This window comes from Salmo salar, chromosome 11 (genome assembly GCF_965601325.2).
Source record: "Salmo salar chromosome 11, fSalSal1, whole genome shotgun sequence".
Taxonomy (NCBI): Eukaryota; Metazoa; Chordata; class Actinopteri; order Salmoniformes; family Salmonidae; genus Salmo; species Salmo salar.
The window spans coordinates 27,623,068-27,642,728 of NC_138301.1; the positions used below are offsets into that span (position 1 = coordinate 27,623,068).

At 41.5% G+C, this 19,661-nt stretch overlaps 1 protein-coding gene and 1 pseudogene across 5 annotated transcripts in view; both read right to left on the reverse strand.

The window, feature by feature from the left end:
• Positions 1–2,045: 2,045 nt before the first annotated feature.
• LOC123725146 (SIN3-HDAC complex-associated factor-like) lies at positions 2,046–5,120 on the reverse strand (annotated as a pseudogene). The gene is made up of 6 exons (XR_006757538.2): positions 4,932–5,120; positions 3,581–3,725; positions 3,102–3,201; positions 2,881–2,995; positions 2,536–2,680; positions 2,046–2,390 (listed from the first exon to the last, which is right to left on the reverse strand). The product of XR_006757538.2 is annotated as an SIN3-HDAC complex-associated factor-like (transcript).
• Positions 5,121–5,511: 391 nt separating this feature from the next.
• The window catches only part of LOC106562359 (DENN domain-containing protein 5A), a 60,764-nt gene continuing 46,614 nt past the window's right edge, over positions 5,512–19,661 (reverse strand). For 2 of the 4 annotated variants that reach the window (XM_082957840.1, XM_082957839.1), the window contains 10 exons: positions 14,373–14,501; positions 13,723–13,844; positions 13,211–13,356; positions 12,985–13,103; positions 12,696–12,877; positions 12,247–12,329; positions 11,893–12,016; positions 11,605–11,773; positions 10,114–10,310; positions 6,970–7,081 (listed from right to left, as the gene is read on the reverse strand). In XM_082957840.1, coding sequence (XP_082813966.1) covers positions 10,115–10,310; positions 11,605–11,773; positions 11,893–12,016; positions 12,247–12,329; positions 12,696–12,877; positions 12,985–13,103; positions 13,211–13,356; positions 13,723–13,844; positions 14,373–14,501 — 1,270 coding nt within the window. In that variant the 3' untranslated portion in view covers positions 6,970–7,081; position 10,114. Of the gene's footprint in view, positions 7,082–10,113; positions 10,311–11,604; positions 11,774–11,892; positions 12,017–12,246; positions 12,330–12,695; positions 12,878–12,984; positions 13,104–13,210; positions 13,357–13,722; positions 13,845–14,372; positions 14,502–19,661 lie in introns of all 4 variants that reach the window. The other 2 variants (XM_045689282.2, XM_045689281.2) reach the window with 1 other exon arrangement.

The window sequence follows — 19,661 nt, forward strand, 5'->3', positions numbered from 1 at the left end:
AATGACTGGAAGGTCCTAACGGTTCAATTAACAGCATCAGTTTTACAAATGGATTTGAAATAAATAAATATTAAATGACATTACAGATTGAATTTCATGATGTAAAAGGAATGTTCATTCTTATAAGGCACACATGATCAAATGTGCCATGCAAACGCCAATAAAATAGGCATTTCCCTATATACAAAAACAGTTTATAATTTCTATCTTGATAAAAGGAAGCAGCAGCTCTCCTTTTAATGACATTTAAGAATCACAGAAAGATTTAACTCAACTAACCCGCCACACAAAAGTAACTGTTTTGAAAACCAAGGTTATACAGCATATTGACACAAACCATTCTACTGTGATGAAGTTCAGTTACAGCAAATAAATAACTTTGCACAACAGGACACCCTGTCTACTAGCCAGGTGCCAGATCTGTTTGTGCTCTTGCAAACTCCATTAATATCATTGTCAAGCCATACAATGTTTGGCATGACAATGAGTAACAAGATGTTGGCATGACAGAACTGACAGACTGGCACTCAGGCTACCTGTCTGCATGTCTGACAACAAACTGATAATAACTCATGCCACTTACTGCAAAACGGTGCATTATTTAACAGAGGTACACATCTGATTGGTTTGACTCGACCACTGACCAGAAACGTATGTTGTCGCTTGAGGCAAAACCTAATTATAATTATGAAATATCAATTTTAAAAAATGAAACGCTGAAAAAACAATTTTGCTACGAGGCGGAGATGGACTTACAAACATTGCTCCTTTAACATTTTGGTAATTTCTCACATTCAAAATGTCTGCATAGTCTCAGCTTTGATTTGCTTCTGTAAAATAAAATACACGTTCAATAACAGAATAACAAGATGCCAACAAACACAGAACATGAGTAGTGTAAGTATTGCTTTGGCCTTCAACTCATCTCATAGGACAAAGATATGGGTGGTATTCAGCAGACACAAAACTGTGTTACTGCTAGAAGTTGTCCAACACAGCATAGCTAATTTTCATAATTGGTTGTAAAAGCTTTGCTGCATTGTGCCTTACCGAACACAACCCCCCTGAAGTGTTGTAACAAACTTGGGGATTAGGCTAGCCACTTACTGGCCAATGAATAAGTTACAAGTGATGCCATAAAAGAATGCCTCAATCTAAATATTTCCACATCTATACACAGTTAGTGGTTTAAAAGATGCATTGTCAATCCTGTAATTTAAAATAGTTCTCATAGCCAAAACACAAACAAGTGTATATACAAGAACACTTCAACATATGGTTATAAAAATGTGCATTTTCAGCTCATGGAAGACTACAAATAAATAACTGCTGGTTTTCATTCCAAGACAAAGATGAGTTCTGCATGCTTGGTCGAACTCAATCTATCGTGATTCACTTGCATGAAATTGCTGGAAAAGCAATGGATAAGCTCATGGTACGGAGTGTTTACACATCTGACAATGTACAATACTACTCAGTGCTTGCCAAACCATGCATGTGTGGGAAAGAGTGTGAAAACACATGCATGTATACATTTAAAAAGGCCATTCATACTGTATAAATTCACTGAAGACCCCTAAACTCTCATAGCCCATAACCCTTTATATATTAAGACGCTATAAATCAAATCTGCTTGAGTGTCAGGGGAACACAAGTATAAGAAAACACTTAAAATGTTCATTCCATCAATGCAAACAAGCTGGTTTTAGAAATCTAGCTGGTGGAGTCTTGCATATCAGCACAAGAATACTTCATTGCCAATTAGACAGCTGTAAAAATAAAATAAAAAACATGTCTGTATGCTGGCAAAAAGAACATATATATATATACACACAAATGCTGGTAACCGTAACACAGAAAATAAGCTTTAAACGTTGCAAACCAAATTAATCAGACCTGAATAGTGTGCCCTTCAAGGACAAATAGAATTCTGCCTCATCCTATAAATAGTACAACTAATGCATTTATAAAAACATTTTTTTTGGTTCTTTTTAGTTTTCTTTAAAAAAAAACAGACAAGAAAATGAATTATATGTTAAAAAAAATAACAAATTCACATATCAAAGCAAAAATAGGAAAATCCTTTAGCCATCTAAATGCACAGTGAACTAATAGGGAATGGTTTTGGGGTGTAGTCTGCCACTGGAGACAACTTGTAGGGTGCCATGGTCACCCCAAGAGGGTGCTCAAGAGCCATCACCAGTCCTCTTTCAGGGCCTCTGGTAGCGGGAGAGGCAGGGGGGTGAATGGTGGGAAGGGGAAGGTGCGTGTCCTGCATGGGAACCAACTTCTCCTGCTTCTTGGAGCTGCAGCACGGCTTGAAGAGACGTGGGTCAATCATCACCTCACCAAAACGCCCTTTGTATACTATCCCACAGCATACCTTTTGCCTACAGGGAAGAGGATGAAGTATCCATTCAATAGTTTGTCCAAAAAGCAAATAATTTTTGCAGAATTGTTCCAGATAAATTACAGTACTAAATGAAATTTAGATTTTCCAGACAGACTTCAATTTCATATACTTCATTGAGATACCTTTTCCAGTAAGAACGGTCCAGGAAGGAAAAGACAGAAGGAGTGGGGCGCCTCTGTTTGGACTCAATGTCTGAGCCGTCATCTGACTCGTAGCTGGGGGACTGGGATGGAGACATGCTTGAGGTCGTGCTGTGGGCATCCGAGTCTGAAAGGACAAACAGGACCATTTGTGGCGGCATTCTCCCATGGTAAATGTTTGAGGCAACATCTGCATGTCTACCTGGATACTCCAAGTAGGGCCTAGTGACTAAAATGAAACAAAGACTTACACAGTAAAACTCAGTGGTTTAAAAATGTTGAATGTGTAGATATTCTATAATTTTGTTGATTTAACAAGTGACCTACTTTGTCTTTTGAATTTGTGAAGCCTCTTCAGTTTGCTTTTCTTCTTCCCATCACTGTTCTTCATCTTCTTGGGTTTGGTTAGTTTGAAGCCAGGCCCAGCTCTTGCATCCACAACCTAATGTCATATAATACATGTCAATCACTCAACTTCCACACAGCATCAATTACATGAAAAATTAAAGTGAATCCTCATTGAACTAAAATAAAAAGATGGTGCATACATGGTTCCAGTTCTTCTTAGAGCCCTTTGGCAATTTTTTCCATCTTTTTACTAACAGCACACAGGCATTGCAGATGTCTCCCACACGATCCTCTGACAACCTTGATAAATAATCAAGGAAATGAAAACAAAAACACCTCAAATAAATCAGTAAACGTCTTTACATAAGACAGAACCTTAACTTATATATGAAATCATATCCTGAAGCACTGCAAAGTTAACATCGTTGTTCTTCAGACAGCAAAAAAACTAAATCAGTCCTAGACTAGTTACTAATATCTTCCCAACTCAATCTGTTGACCATCACTTGTTTAACCTTTTATGGCATACAATCACTGGGACAAAAACTGGTGCAAAATCTGCATTAACATTAATTACAATATACAATACAGAAATAAAAGTGTATAGTGTTTAATACTCAATAAAAAGGAAGTATTTAATGAATGCAATGTTAAAACGTTATTAAGACTTAAAGCATACCCAAAACATAGCCTGAAGGTTTCTTCATATCTGCTGCTGTCAGTAAAGCGTGAACTGGAGGACTTGGTCTTGCAAATGCAACATCCTTCATGGCTGCGATATATTTTAGACTTGTGAAAACCAAACATGATGATCAATGGGAAACCTACAGAGAAAGAACAAACCGATTACCAAAAGGAAGCCATCCATTGAATGCAGAGTGGTAATAGCACTGTAACGTTACTGCTGTAAAGCTTTCCCCTGATGGAAAGGGGCGGGTCACCACATGTGGTCAAAACATTGGGTTAGTTCCATTTAGAAGCCTTATTCTACAATTTCAGCTATCTACGATAGCTTGTCTCAGCGCGAAGTTCACCTATTTCAACTACACAAAATTAGCTATACGAAGCACCCCCCCCCCCCAAAAAAAAGCAACCTTGCAAGCTACTATACCGATTGACGACAATCACTTAGCCATCGGTGTTAACTTATATCTAGCTAGACGTTACTATGCACACACAATTAACGTTATAGGCAACGACTCCCATCTCGCTTTTTTGTTTTCTGACTGGAGGAGACTATTTTTAAACAAAGCTCGCGGGACAGGAACCAAAATATGAAATTGGTTGAATGTTTTTTTTAGCACAGACTCACAACTAAATATAGCCAACTTTTGCAAGCTAGCTATTCAATTTAATAGATTACAATACACCAAGGGTACATTGCCACTTGCAAGCAATCCACCAAAATAGAATGGCAGCATCTGGCAACAGCTAGTAATGACGCCATCGCTAGCCAACTTGGCTACTACAAATACTCGACAAATTAGAAGTGGGTCGTTGGTAATAAATTAACTATGCTTTTCTTATTGCAATTTTGATCGTTTATCTGTGTTTAGAACTCATATGTTTTTGTCGGGAAAGTGATTCTCAGTTACTTGGGGAATCCGAAACAAAAAGCGGGGAAGGAAAACTCCTTCCAGTGAAGAAACAAAAAGCGGACGAACAGGCATTAAAAAAAATACGGCACAAAAAAGTGAATTGAGCAACACATGGCTTGTTTTATCATTTCAAATGAAATTGTTGTTGTAAGATTTAACACGCACAATAATTTATATCGTTTCCTTCCCTTTAAATTCAAACGTTCGTCCGCTGAGAGCGCCAAATAGCAATCTGACTATTGTTGTTAGCTAGCCTGCTAACGTTAGCTAGCTACCACGCCACGCTCCACATCCATGCTCTCCCATTGTTACAATGACCCCCTTGCAGATATAGTTCGCACGCGACAGACTAAAATTAAATGTAAGATCTGTAAAACATTAGTATTTACGTTAATTTCTAAATGCAAATGGGGTAAATAACAGTGGACTTACCGAACAAAAACTTTGAATCTTCGCCGTTGTCTTTTTACACACTGCGCATGCCTTACTACTACTGCTGCATACAGCTGGGTATTAGAATAGCATTAGCATAAAAAAAACATGAAAATAAAGCGTCCCATCCTAGAAACACCATATTAGGAGTGTAACATGTTCACTTGAACAGAAGTTCAACCAATTGGAGCACACTGTGCATGGTATTTAACAATATAGGATTCTGGGAGTAGTAGTGAGTATGGATATGATTTCCGTCTAATCCTATGTATTCAACACCTCACTAGACTCCATGTCCCAGCAAGCATCGTATCAGCAACGTATGAATGGACAAGAAAAAAAAAGTATTTGAAATGGCGCGAATGAGTTTGTTTACATTTTAAAACCAGCATTTGTTGTTGTTACAAGTGTTGTTATCAGTGTTTGATTTCTCTGCTTGGTAAAGTTATATTATTTTTGCTCTACAGTTCATATGGGAAATATATGGGGGCATTTACAATACCATCAATAACCATATAGCCATTTAGTGACACCATTCCAGTCAGTTATAATCCTTCAATAAAAATACAATAAACATATCCATATTACTGCATTTCTGTAATTTTATTCTTTATTTATTTTTTACACTGTACACATTTCCTCACTTAGTAAACACTACATTATACGGCTATGTCAAATGTACAACAGTATTGAAAAACAAAAATATATCTCCCAAGATGCTCATGTCGATTGTACATGGAATAGTACAACCAACACAATCCAGACATTGGCACAGGAAAGACATCCTTCACACCTACTTCTATCAAACTGCCATTGTTATTCATCATCATATGCTGCACAGTAAGAAAAATGGAGGACCAATGATTCTCATCTAGATCTTGGGTTAATTTTTGTTGTGTGATGTGGATTATATTGCATAGCAGAAACGCCAACAGTTCAGAGGAGAATCGTTTGCTCTATTTTGAATCTGGCCTTTTATAGCAACCATATGTACCACTCATTATTAATTTAACTGGCAATCAGCTCATACAATTCTCACTACTGAACAGACATGTTGTAAACCTGCCAGGAATGGGCAGAACAGGTGAGGAATAATGAGAAGTTGTTGGAAAGAAGGATGCACTGGTTAGAGGTATTTACACGAAGGCTGTCATTTTATAAATGACTCACTTTCTACCAAGCCATGGTTATGATGAGTACTGTACTGTTGAAGAGTTGTCTGTCAAGTGTGAAGCATTGACATGGCCGTATAGTGATACTTCTCCAACTGAATACATATTGTGCATCACTAGCATACACACCATTATCTTATTCAGGAGCCTCTTCTTAGGCCAAGTTATCCATATAAAATAGTTGCATCCTACGGTACTTCCAGGGGGATTGATCCAAACTTACACACTGTCATATTGATGTAGGTGAATCAGTTTCCCACCCTACACAAACATCTATACCATGTCATATTCATACTTATAAAGCATACTTCTACATCATTTGCTTCAAGCTCTGCATTATGACAGTTAGAATTAGAACAGAGCAAGCAACTTGACAGACATATCAAAATAATACTGTTCTTCTCCGAAAATATATTATCAGTTTTTGTTCCTTGTTTTCCTTTTTAGAATATAGCCATTGTCAGCAGTTCACAATAACAATGAAAATATTTAGCTTTCAATAAAGTAGTATACAACAGGTGGGTTATCTTCTTCAATAAAGTGAAAGTCATGGATCGTAATAGAAAACATATTCTTAACGTCTAACAGCAACATTGTTGAGGATAAAAATAACAACACATTTTGAAAGGCTCATTGCACTTAATATATGGCAAATGTAACAGTAGCTTTAATATAAGCCAGAAATCGTCCCTTAATTGTTCATGTCTCTTTCTGCATAAAAAGGTTTAATTGTTCTTTAGTGGTCCCTAACAGTCTTCCTTAGTCAGGTCCAATTGGTGTGAACGAAAGAGGGCCTAGATACCGATCCCTTTGACAAGTGAAGCTTCTAGGGTAATGTTGAACTCCTGCAAAGTCTGTAGCACTCTGATCAGAGAATTTACCAATGAGCGGTCCTTTATCAGTGCTGTGTCTTCGTACATTTGCACTGTGATTGGACAGTCTGCGAGGAGAGCGATCCAGTGGTGTAACAAATGGTCCCTAGGAAGAGCAGAGAGAAACAGGAAGTTTACCAGACTGACTTCAGGGAACTTTTTTAGTAAATCCTCATACCTGCTAAAAGACAGGATAGGAAGGGCTCAAGCTTGGTTATGACTGAGGTATTATTTACATTGCATTTAGGCATGTCTGGTCTCGCTATGTGCCACTTAAAAAGATTTTTGACAAAGAACAAAGAGAAGGTATTTCATTAAAGTGGCAGGTGCATTTGAGCTACCAAGCCCTGTTCTGCCACAAAGGGTTGAGAGAGAAAGAGGAAGTCTGAGGTGTCATAACTAGTAGGATATATACTGTATGTTTTGAACTAGTGTGTGGAAGCTTAAAGTGGGATTATAAACTGGGTGGTTCAAGCCCTGAATGCTGATTGGCTGACAGCAGTGTTATATCAGACCGTATACAACGGGTATGACAGAACATTTATTTTAACTGCTCTAATTACGTCGGTAACCAGTTTATAATATCAATAAGGCACCTCGGGAGTTTGTGGTATATGGCCAATATACCATGGCTAAGAGATGTATCCCAAGTGGCAAAGCGGTCTAAGGCACTGCATCTCAGTGCAAGAGGTGTCACTATAGTCCCTGGTTCACATCTGGCTGTGATTGGGAGTCCTATAGAGCAGCGCCCAATTGGCCCAGAGTTATCTGGGGGTAGGCCGTCATTGTAAATAAGAGTTTGTTCTTAACTGACTTGCATAGTTAAATGAAATATCTGGGTGCTTTGCGATGTGCATAAAAACAGCCCTTAGCTGTGGTATATTGGCCATATGCCTTATTGCTTAATAACTATACAACCATAAAAAATAATTGTATTTCTATGTATACAACCTCCACAAATACACACATACAATGCCCAACAGGATAGGCAGACACAGTGTGAGGGAGAATAACTGAAGCAGGAGGTGGGGAGGGATGACCCTAACACTACAAAAGAGGACAAAGCCACCCACTGTTAATTTACCTTTATTTAACTAGCCAAGTCAGTTAAGAACAAATTCGTATTTACAATGACAGCCTAGGAACAGTGGGTGACTTGTTCAGGGGCAGAACAACAGATTTTTACCTTGTCAGCTCGGGGATTCAATCTAGCAACCTTTCATTTACTGGCCCAACACTCTAACCACTAAGCTACCTGCCGTTATCACAGTGATAAATGCTGTGCTGCTATTAGGGTTGCACATTTTGGGGAATATTCAGAGGTGGAAACTTTCCGTGGGAATTAACGGGAATATATGGGAATTAACGGGAATATATGCAAATTAATATTAATACCATTTAAATTTAGATGTTTTTTTGCATTGGATATATTTACCATATCATATGGAGACAGAAACATAAACCTTGACCTTATCATAAGTAGACATAATTGAAAATGATTAAATCATTCCAATAGAAATAAAAAAAACTATTTAGTTACGAATTGAAATTGAATTAAATGACTTGACTCTTCACATGGGATGATTTTACTGAACAACAAAAGAAAGGGATTATTGAATGATCCCCAATAATCCATCGCATCTCCCAAAAACGTTTTCAACATACATCAGTAAAATGATAGTCTAGAAACCAAAGCTTTGGTTGTCTTCCTCTCAGGCTTCCATGTCTTCTCCCTGGACCTCCTTAATGTCCACCTCTTGAACATCAGACTCTGAGGCCTCATCTTCACTGTCACTTTCCAACCTTGTTGAGCATGGCTCGTTGTCAGGCTCAAAAAGCCTCAAATTTGCCCGGATGGCCACCAATTTTTCAACCGTTGTATTGGTCAGCCTGTTGTGTGCTTTAGTGTGAGTGTTCCCAAACAAGGATCAGTTGCGCTCTGAGGCAGCTGATGTTGGTGGGATTTGGAGGATGATGGAGGCAACAGGGGAAAGAGCCTCAGATCCACAAAGTCCCTTCCACCAGGTGGCTGATGAGATATGTTGGCACGACTGCCATATTGCATCTCCATCCCAAAGCTGTTGCTTGGAAGTGTACATCGCCAGACTGCCAAGAACCTTGCCCTCATCCAGGTCAAGGTGGCGAGACACGGTAGTGATGACACCATAGGCCTTGTTGATCTCTGCACCAGACAGTATGGGCTTCAGGTAGAAGTCTTCACGCTTTTTGATGTATTTCAGAACTGCAGTTTCCTCTGCTTGGAGCAACAGTGAAGTGGGCAGGGCAGTACGGATTTCTTCTCTTACATCTGCAAGCAGAGTCTGAACATGATGGGGCTATCCATATCGGCAGACTGTGATATGGCCATTTCCAGGAGACCGTCAAACATGATGACAACACCCCCCAAACGGGTGTTGCTGGGTAGCTTCAATGTGGTGCTCTAATTCTTCTCACTTTGCTTGGTGAGGTAGATTTCTGCTATAACTTGATGACTCTCTTGTAGAGTATCTATTGTTTTCAGTGCCATGATGTCCATGAGGAGCAGATTCAACGCATGAGCAGCACAGCCAATGGGTGTGATGTGAGGGTAGGACTCCTCCACTTTAGACCAAGCAGCCTTCATATTCGCAGCATTGTCTGTCACCAGTGCAAATACCTTCTGTGGTCCAAGGTAATTGAAGACTGCCTTCAGCTCATCTGCAATGTAGAGACCAGTGTGTCTGTTGTCCCTTGTGTCTGTGCTCTTGTAGAATACTGGTTGAGGGGCGGAGATGATGTAGTTAATTATTCCCTGCCCACGAACATTCGACCACCCATAAGAGATGATTGCAATACAGTCTGCTTTCTCTATGATTTGCTTGACCTTCACTTGAACTCTGTTGAACTCTGCGTCCAGCAAATGAGTAGATAAAGCATGTCTGGTTGGAGGTGTGTATGCTGGGCGAAGAACATTCAGAAATCTCTTCCAATACACATTACCTGTGAGCATCAGAGGTGAACCAGTTGCATACACAGCTCGAGCAAGACATTCATCAGCATTTCTCTGACTATGTTCCTCCATTGAGTCAAAAGAAATTCTGATTCCAGGAGGACCATGAGCTGTTGCTATCAATAAGGTGTCTGATTCATCATTTTCACCTCAAATAGAAGTAGAGAGACTTTTGTCAGAGGTTCTGTGTTGTGAGCGCTGAGGGAACTTTATGCACTTGGCCAGATGATTCTGCATCTTTGTTGCATTCTTCCCATTTGATTTGGCCTCAGTATTTGCAAATGTACACAGCTTTTGCTTCCACATTAGCTGCAGTGAAATGTCTCCATACATCAGTGGCATTTTCCTGTAAAGATTAGAAAAAATGAGTAAAAAACAAATAAAATTCCATGTACAGATAAATAGTTAAGCAGTTTGATTAAACAACTCCTTTGTAAGATAGATTAAAAAAAAAAGAAACATGTATGGAAACAGGTGAAATAACACTCCTCAGTTAGCAGGCTCAAGCAAGCTAAAACCCACATGGTAGCAAAAACTAACTAGCAGAAATTCTTAACAGGTTAGAAATGATTTAAACACACTTTGCTGTAAGCTGCTATTTACTAGTTAACCAAAAATTATGTATGTCATATAAAATATATTCACCCCACCCAGTATTGTAATCAAAACTTACCAGATAGCATGTAGTCCTTGGCTCAGACAGTGTAGTAGTGTGGACTCAATAGCATCTCATTAGTGTGCAAGATCATGAGAATCAGCTGTACATGTGTTGGAAGAGTGCACTGCACATGTGATGGAAGAACGCACTGTGCATGCAGAGGGTTGCAATTCCATTGAATTGGGGATAGTTTAACCAAAATATGCTACAAGACCTAGAATTGCCTTATGTGTATCCCACAAAAAAGGTTCACTGTTATAAGCTAACTTTTTAAAATGAATTTAAGCAAAATTTCCCAAATTCCAGGGCTTAACTTCCCATGGAAAATTTCCGGAAATTTCCCGGAAAGTTTCCGACCCTTTACAACCCTAGCTGCTATTCGAGAGATAATGAAAACACCTCTCTTTCAGTTGAATTGAAGATGTCTTGTAAAACATCTCAAACTGTCACGAATGCTAGGAGTGGTGGTAGGAGTCAGGTGCAGAGAGCAGAGGTAAGAAAAAATGAGATTTATTTTTCTCTGGTACGACAACGATCGACGCCAACACAACAGGCGTGTGAACTAAGTGACCAACCCATACACAACGGGCACACAGTCCGGAAAGAAAATAAATCAGGCAGATCGCCAGCACATCTAAAATAAGCACACTGACGTAAAATAATCCCGCACAAACCTGGGCGGGCTAAACAGGCTTAAATAACCACAAATCAAGATACACAAATAAGGAACAGGTGCAAACAATAAGACATACCAACAGAAAAGGAAAAAGGGATCAGCGGTGGCTAGTAGGCCGGCGACGACGACCGCCGAGTGCCGCCCGAGCAGGCAGGGGAGCCACCTTCGGTGGGATTCGTGACACAAACAATCTAATTTTCCCTTTTGACCAGGACATTTAGTGCTGTACAATGAATTCCCATTCAAATGTTCCTGATGATAGCTGTTGTTCTGAGTGTGTTTGTGAGGCAACAGAGGATATATTACCTGGCACCCAGACACACCAGCATCTGGAACTTCCCATCCTTGCCTATGTTCCTAGATGTGCTGTTGATGGCCCGCATGAAGCGGCAGAAGTGGTGTACTCTGGTTTGCCAGTTCTCATCTGGAGTCACCTCCCTCTGCTCAGCACTCTCAAAGTACACTTGTGACTTTTCTATAAGGAGAAATCACAGAAAAAAGACACTGATAAGAGCAACCTCATCCATTAGCATGGCACGGACGATACTGTATACTGTATATTCAGGTGTAATGGTCGTGTTTTGGAGGCTTTACCTAAGAAATCCCAGATGAAGACATTCTTAAAGAGGCGTGGGGACTTGAAGCCATGCTGGAACACCTGCTCTAAAGCCCAGACTAGACCATACTCCCCACACAGCAGAAGGGTCAGACTGCCCCTCTATAGAAAAACAGACAGGGAAAGAAAAAGAGTGACTAATGTTGTCTCTTTTCAAAGTACCCTGGTCCAACATATCAGTTGTGGCCATATGAAACTGTTCATTTGGAACACGTGAGAGAAACTATGATCAGTGTTGCCTGCAGTGTACAGACAGTGTACAGGTTGAGGACCCACTGTCTCCTTCACTGTGATGAATAATAGACAATGTGGTGGGGGGTTGTGTCTCTCACCTCCTTCTCTGGCTTGTGGAAGTGCTTCACTATCCCATTGATGGACTCTCCCACTCCCTCTTGGATCTGACCAGTGTTCAACTCTGGATGATGGGAAAGAGTAAGAAAAAAATCAGTCCATGCCAGCAGACACAAGACCCTCAAAAGTGATCTAAAGGCATGGACACACCAGTAGCGTTCGCCAGCCGAGAGTACTAAGCACCTCTTAACAGTGTGCCGGCCATAATTTGCAAACCGAGTGCAAACCGATTCTACATGTAGAATCGCGCAGAATCTTTTTTAGTCAAACGTCCACCAGAGACCAGAGGGTGGTCCCTAAAACACACCACGGTGAAAAAACTGCAGACAAACGGGAGATCAACATTTGGTGCTGTGTGTGTAGTCCCTTGGTGAAGATTATTGGTTATTATTGATGAAGATTTTTGCAGTGTATTTGAATGGTCACTCACTTGGTTTGCTGTTTGGTGAGATGGTGACGAACCTCCTCATCATCCCAGGGGACTGCTGCATGGGGGGCGTACGACACATTCTGTCCTCGTTCTCTGAGTTTGGTGTCACTAGCTCTCCCACCAGGACCCTCTCCAGACTGCCATCGTCCACCCCCTTCCCCAGCCACCGGCCACACGGGAACCTACGCACACACACAACAATATAACAGTTAGCCAAAGCTTCAACAGGGTCTTTCTTGTGAGTAGATGCTATTAGCATAAGGCAGCTGCTACCAAATATTTCACTCACTTGTAAGCATGACCTGTGATCTCATTCCGGACCATAACATACTCCACAAGCCACTTGGCGTAAAGACCTGAGTTATCATGGCCCATCTGCACTGTGGTCAGCTTGCCCAGGTTCTGGCACTGTGACAGCGAGAGAAGGCAAAAGGGCAAAAGTCATGTTAAGGTGAATATATATTGATATTATTATCATAATACCAGGAATATTCAATCTTGAGGGGAGCACCAACCTCAAAGGTGATCTCCTGAGTGTGCTTGGGGACCTGGAGCACCCCGGTCTCAGCCAGCTCCCCAGACACACACACCCAGGGGTTGGCTGTGAACATGGAGCCTCCTAGTTTCTTACTGGGAATCACCAGCACATGGTATGGGATCACTGTGGGACAGAGAAGAGAGGGAAACCTGAAATCACTTAGTCAAGTACAATATGGTAGCAGGTAGCCTAGTGGTTAGAGCATTGGGCCAGTAACCCGAAAGGTTGCTAGATTGAATCCCCGAGCTGACAACGTAAAAATCTTTCATTCTACCCCTGAACATGGCAGTTAACCCACTGTTCCTAGGCCGTCATTGTAAATAATAATTTGTTCTTAACTGACTTGCCTAGTTAAATAAAATGGTCACAAGAAGAGCTACCTCTGTCTTCAATGTATTTCCCAGTATACATCTCAAATCCAGGAAAATGGTTTAGCCAGGAAATAAGTCTAATTCATCTATTACTCTAATCTAATTTGCTGGCACTCACTGATGGTGGTGAAGACATTGGTGAAACAGAAGTAGTCTACAGCGTTGAAGGAGAGGAGGTGGTACAGGAACTGCTCTTTCTCATCGTCACAGCGCAGAAAAGCATAACGCTTGTATAGTTTCCTGCAAAAGAAACAAAAGCAACAAAAACATTCACTAAAACAAATCAGTTTAGCATTTCATATGATGTAATGATTATAGATCGAACAATAACAGTCTGAAGCCTAAAAGGCTGAATCAATAGCTGATGAATGTGTTTTCCTTGGGAAACAACTGGAGAATGGTAATGGAATGGTCACAATGCAATACCTCCATAATGAATCAGCCTGAACGTGACCCACTTCACCACCATCTCATCAATTATTAAAAAAAACATTGTAAATGTTTAATAGGTGATTGTACTATGACGTTTGGATCTGTCAAAAGAGCTCATATATTATACATGCATAGTTTTCAGACATCAGGTTGATTCATGTGTATGAGACTGAGTGGGACATTCCAATATAAATTAGTGAGGATTTATGAGGAGACTTACTTAAAGGGAATGGGATATTATTCCAATTACTGAAGCAGAGGCTCTGACAAAAATTACACATTTTGTGTTTAGCTTGATTTGCCAGTTGTATACTAGGTCCTTGTTGTTTTGCTCACTTTGTAAGTTCATGGTCAGACAGCAGCTTTTTGAGGTGCCTGGACAGCAGTTTCTTCTCCATGGAGAGCCTCACCCAGGCCCTGGCCTTGCCCACGTCTGTCTTGATCTCCCCAATGTTCTGGATGTGTCTACGGAGGATACAGTACACAGCAGAGGTCAGAGGAGAAAAACACACACGAATGCACATATACACACATATACAAACAGTCATCCTTTCAGAGATGGTCTATAATGTTGTAGCATGTTTTGCATCCTTTGGCCAAGGTGAGCACAAAACCACAAACCTAATATATGATAAGATGCAAGAGCAGTGACAGTCCCTCTGAACAAGGTGATAGACCTCTGCTGTATGTTGTTTTCACCACGGTTCTAGATTGCAGAGCATGCAGGGCTGAGAGGGGGTAGCCAGCCCAGCCAGGAAGAAGCCTTGGCCAGCCCCAGACTCCCTGGTGTTTAAGCCAGCCTCCTGTCATCGCTCCCTGCCACTATCATGCCCTCTGTGTCCAGACACATTCCCTTCCACTCCACCTCTGCCAGTAAGCACTGCACTGTCTGCGCTATAAGTGCTCCCCATGCACCCCCCCTCTCTCATCCCTCCTTTCCCTCCCCCTCTCCCCTCACTCTCACGAATTAACCCAATTTCCTCCACTCCACTCTGTTCCCCATGGCAACAGAGCAAAATATCAACATTCACAATGCAGATTGTTATTGCATGAATGGTATTGTAAGACAAACAAATGTTATCTGCAATCTGCAGACTAACTACAGGAATCCACCTGTAGAAGAGGAATTAGATAAATGTCAAATAATAAAGAGCACAGCAAGGTAAATATGAAATGTTGACATGTAGAATGAAGCTACCTGGTGAACCTTTATTGTCCATTTAAAGTAAAGATACCCAAATATAAATATTTATCAATTAAAATGTGCTCGTATATCAATGTGACAACGCACAAATGAAAAAGCACCAATGGAAAATTCTGGATCCTTGGAAAGAAGACATGACATGTTTGTCTGTGCAGACGTGTGATCAGAGTAAACTTCTACAACAGACTACAGCACAGCCATGGGTAGGCCGCCATTGTAAATAAGAATTTGTTCTTAACTGACTTGCCTAGTTAAATGAAGGTGAAATAAATAAAAAAATAAAAATAAACAGCTACCTGAGCCAGACCCCCCTCTCCCTGGCTTGGTCTGCAGGGGGTCTGCAGGGGAATTAGGCTGGAAGTAACATGCTATCACACAGATCAGCCCAGCTCTCTTTACCACCTCCTTCACACCACACCAGGAATGACGTTCTGTATGACTCAACACCACTGGCTGTGGTGCACTGTAGACATGACAGTGGTCTGACTACCTTAACACACAATGCATCCCATAAACTATCGCCAACTTCAGGATTCCTCTCAGCCTGGCTGAGCACTACCGTGGCTAAAAGTGTCTGCTAAATGAACTAGTGTGGATAAAAGTGTCTGCTAAATGAACAAGTGTGGTACTGTTTCAGAACAGAGACCCACCTGTTTTGAGCCCCACCTATATATATATATATTCTTCCTAGGTTTTGGCCTTTCTAGGGAGTTTTTCCTAGCCACCGTGCTTCTACACCTGCATTGCTTGCTGGTTTGGGGTTTTAGACTGGGTTTCTGTACAGCACTTTGACATCAGCTGATGTAAGAAGGGCTTTATAAATACATTTGATTGAGTGTATCAAGAATATTAATGACAATGATTTGGTAAAACACCAGTGTTTTCTGAAAGTTCTGCCTCCGTCATTGCAGTGGCTTTTCAACTCTTCACATCTTGATGGTTCTAGATAGACATTCTAGATTTAGGAGAATTCTGCAAAAGTATAATCAGTTTGTTTACTGTCCTGCTGTTTGGGGTTTTAGGCTGGGTTTCTGTACAGCACTTTGAGATATCGGCTGATGTAAGAAGGGCTATATAAATACATTTGATTTGATTTGATGATATATACACAGTACAAGTCAAAAGTTTGGACACACCTACTCATTCAAGGGTTTTTCAGAATTCTTCCTATTTTTTACATTGTAGAATAATAGTAAAGACAAAACTATGACATTTTGCCTTTATTTAACCAGGCAAGTCAGTTAAGAACAAATTGTTATTTTCAATGACAGCCTAGGAACAGTGGGTTAACTGCCTTGTTCAGGGGTAGAACGACAGATTTTTACCTTGTCAGCTAGGGGATTCAATCTTGGAACATTCCGGTTACTAGTCCAGCGCTCTAACCACTAGGCTACCTGCCTCCCCAAATAACACATATGGAATCATGTAGTAAACAAAGAAGTGTTAAACAAATCAAAATGTATTTTAGATTTTAGATTCTTCAAAGTAGCCTTGATGAAAGCTTGGCACACTCTTGGCATTCTCTCAACCAGCTTCAGCTGGAATGCTTTTCAACAGTCTTGAAGGAGTTCACACATATGCTGAGCACTTGTTGGCTGCTTTTCCTTCATTCTGCGGTCCAAGTCATCCCAAACCATCTCAACTGGATTGAGGTCGGGTGATTGTGGAGGCCAGGTCATCTGATGCAGCACTCCTTCTTGGTCAAATAGCCATTACAAATCAAATCTTATTGGTCACCTACACATGGTTAGCAGATGTTAATGCGAGTGTAGAGAAATGCTTGTGCGTCTAATTCCGACCGTGCAGTAATATCTAACAAGTAATCTAACAATTTCACAACAACTACCTTATACACACAAGTGTAAAGGAATGAATAAGAATATGTACATATAAATACATGGATGAGCGATGGCCGTGCGGTATAGGCAAGATGCAGTAGACGGTATAGAATACAGTATACTGTCACGTCCTGACCAGCAGAGGGAGTAGTTTAGTATTTTTGGTCAGGACGTGGCAGAAGTACTGTGTTGTATGTGTTTTTCTGGTATTTCTGTTTCTATGTTGGTCTGTGTGGCTCCCGATCAGGGACAGCTGGTTATCGTTGTTCCTGATTGGGAGTCATATATTAGGTGTGTGTTTGTCACCTGGTTTTTGTGGGTTGTTTTATTTTACACTGATAAAGGATCTGTATAGCCTGTAAAACTGTTACTAGTCTTTATTGGTTTCCCGTGTTCACTTTATGCAAATATAATTAAAGATGAGCATACATATCCCGGCTGCGATTTGGTCTATTCAACACGGCTACATTTGTGACATATACACATATGAGATGAGTAATGTAGGTTATGTAAACATTATATAAAGTGGCATTGTTTAAAGTGACTAGTGATACATTTATTACATCCAATTTTTTATTATTAAAGTGGCTAGAGATTTGAGTCAGTATGTTGGCAGCAGCCACTCAATGTTAGTGATGGCTGTTTAACAGTCTGATGGCCTTGAGATAGAAGCTGTTTTTCAGTCTCTTGGTCCCAGCTTTGATGCACCTGTACTGACCTCGCCTTCTGGATGGTAGTGGGGTGAACAGGTAGTGGTTCGGGTGGTTGTTGCCCTTGATGATCTTTTTGGCCTTCCTGTGACATCGGGTGGTGTAGGTGTCCTGGAGGGCAGGTAGTTTGCCCCCGGTGATGGGTTGTGCAGACCTCACTACCCTCTGGAGAGCCTTACGGTTGTGGGCGGAGCAGTTGCCGTACCAGGCAGTGATACAGCCCGACAGGATGCTCTCGATTGTGCATCTGTAAAAGTTTGTGAGTGTTTTTGGTGACAAGCCAAATTTCTTCAGCCTCCTGAGGTTGAAGAGGCACTGTTGCGCCTTCTTCACCACTCTGTCTGTGTGGGTGGACCGTTTCAGTTTGTCCAAGATGTGTACGCCGAGGAACTTAAAACTTTCCACCTTCTCCACTACTGTCCCGTCGATGTGGATAGGGGGGTGCTCTCTCTGCTGTTTCCTGAAGTCCACGATCATCTCCTTTGTTTTGTTGACGTTGAGTGTGAGGTTATTTCCTGACACCACACTCCGAGGGCCCTCACCTCCTCCCTCTCGGCCGTCTCGTCGTTGGTAATCAAGCCTACCACTGTAGTGTCATCTGCAAACTTGATGATTGAGTTGGAGGCGTGCATGGCCACTCAGCCATGGGTGAACAGGGAGTACAGGAGAGGGCTGAGAACACACCCTTGTGGGGCCCCAGTGTTGAGGATCAGCGGGGTGGAGATGTTGTTTCCTACCCTCACCACCTCGGGGAGGCCCGTCAGAAAGTCCAGGACCCAGTTGCACAGGGCGGGGTCGAGACCCAGGGTTTCGAGCTTCATCACAAGTTTGGAGGGTACTATGGTGTTAAATGCTGAGCTGTAATCGATAAACAGCATTCTTACATAGGTATTCCTCTTGTCCAGATGGGCTAGGGCAGTGTGCAGTGTGATTGCGATTGTGTCGTTTGTGGACCTATTGGAGCGGTAAGCAAATTGGAGTGGGTCTAGGGTGTCAGGTAGGGTGGAGGTGATACAATTCTTGACTAGTCTCTCAAAGCACTTCATGATGATGGAAGTGAGTGCTAAGGGGCCATAGTCGTTTATCTCAGTTACCTTAGCTTTCTTGAGAACAGGAACAATGGTGGCCCTCTTGAAGCATGTGGGAACAGCAGACTGGGATAGAGATTGATTGAATATGTCTGTAAACACACCAGCCAGTTGGTCTGTGTATGCTCTGAGGACAAGGCTAGGGATGCAGCCTTGCAAAGGGTAAACACATTTAAATGTTTTACTCACGTTGGCTGCGGTGAAGGAGAATCTGCAGGTTTTGGTAGCGAGCCGTGTCAGTGGCACTGTATTGTCCTCAAAGCGAGCAAAGATGTTTGATTGACTGTAGACCCTGCCACATACGTCTCGTGTCTGAGCCGTTGAATTGCGACTCTTTGTCTTTATACTGACGCTTAGCTTGTTTGATTGCGGAGGGATAGCTACACTGTTTGTATTCAGTCATGTTTCCGGTCAGCTTGCCATGATTAAAAGCAGTGGTTCGCGCTTTCAGTTTTGCACGAATGCTGCCATCAATCCACGGTTTCTGGTTGGGGAAGGTTATAATAGTCACCGTGGGTACAACATCACCGATGCACTTGCTAATAAACTCGCTCACCGAATCAGCATATACATCAATGTTGTTGTCTGAGGCTATCCGGAACATACCCCAGTTCACGTGATCGAAGCAATCTTGAAGAGTGGAATCCGATTGGTCGGACCAGCGTTGAACAGACCTGAGCACGGGCATTTCCTGTTTTAGTTTTTGTCTATAGGCTGGGAGCAACAAAATGGGTTCGTGGTCAGATTTGCCGAAAGGAGGGCGAGGGAGGGCTTTGTATGCGTTG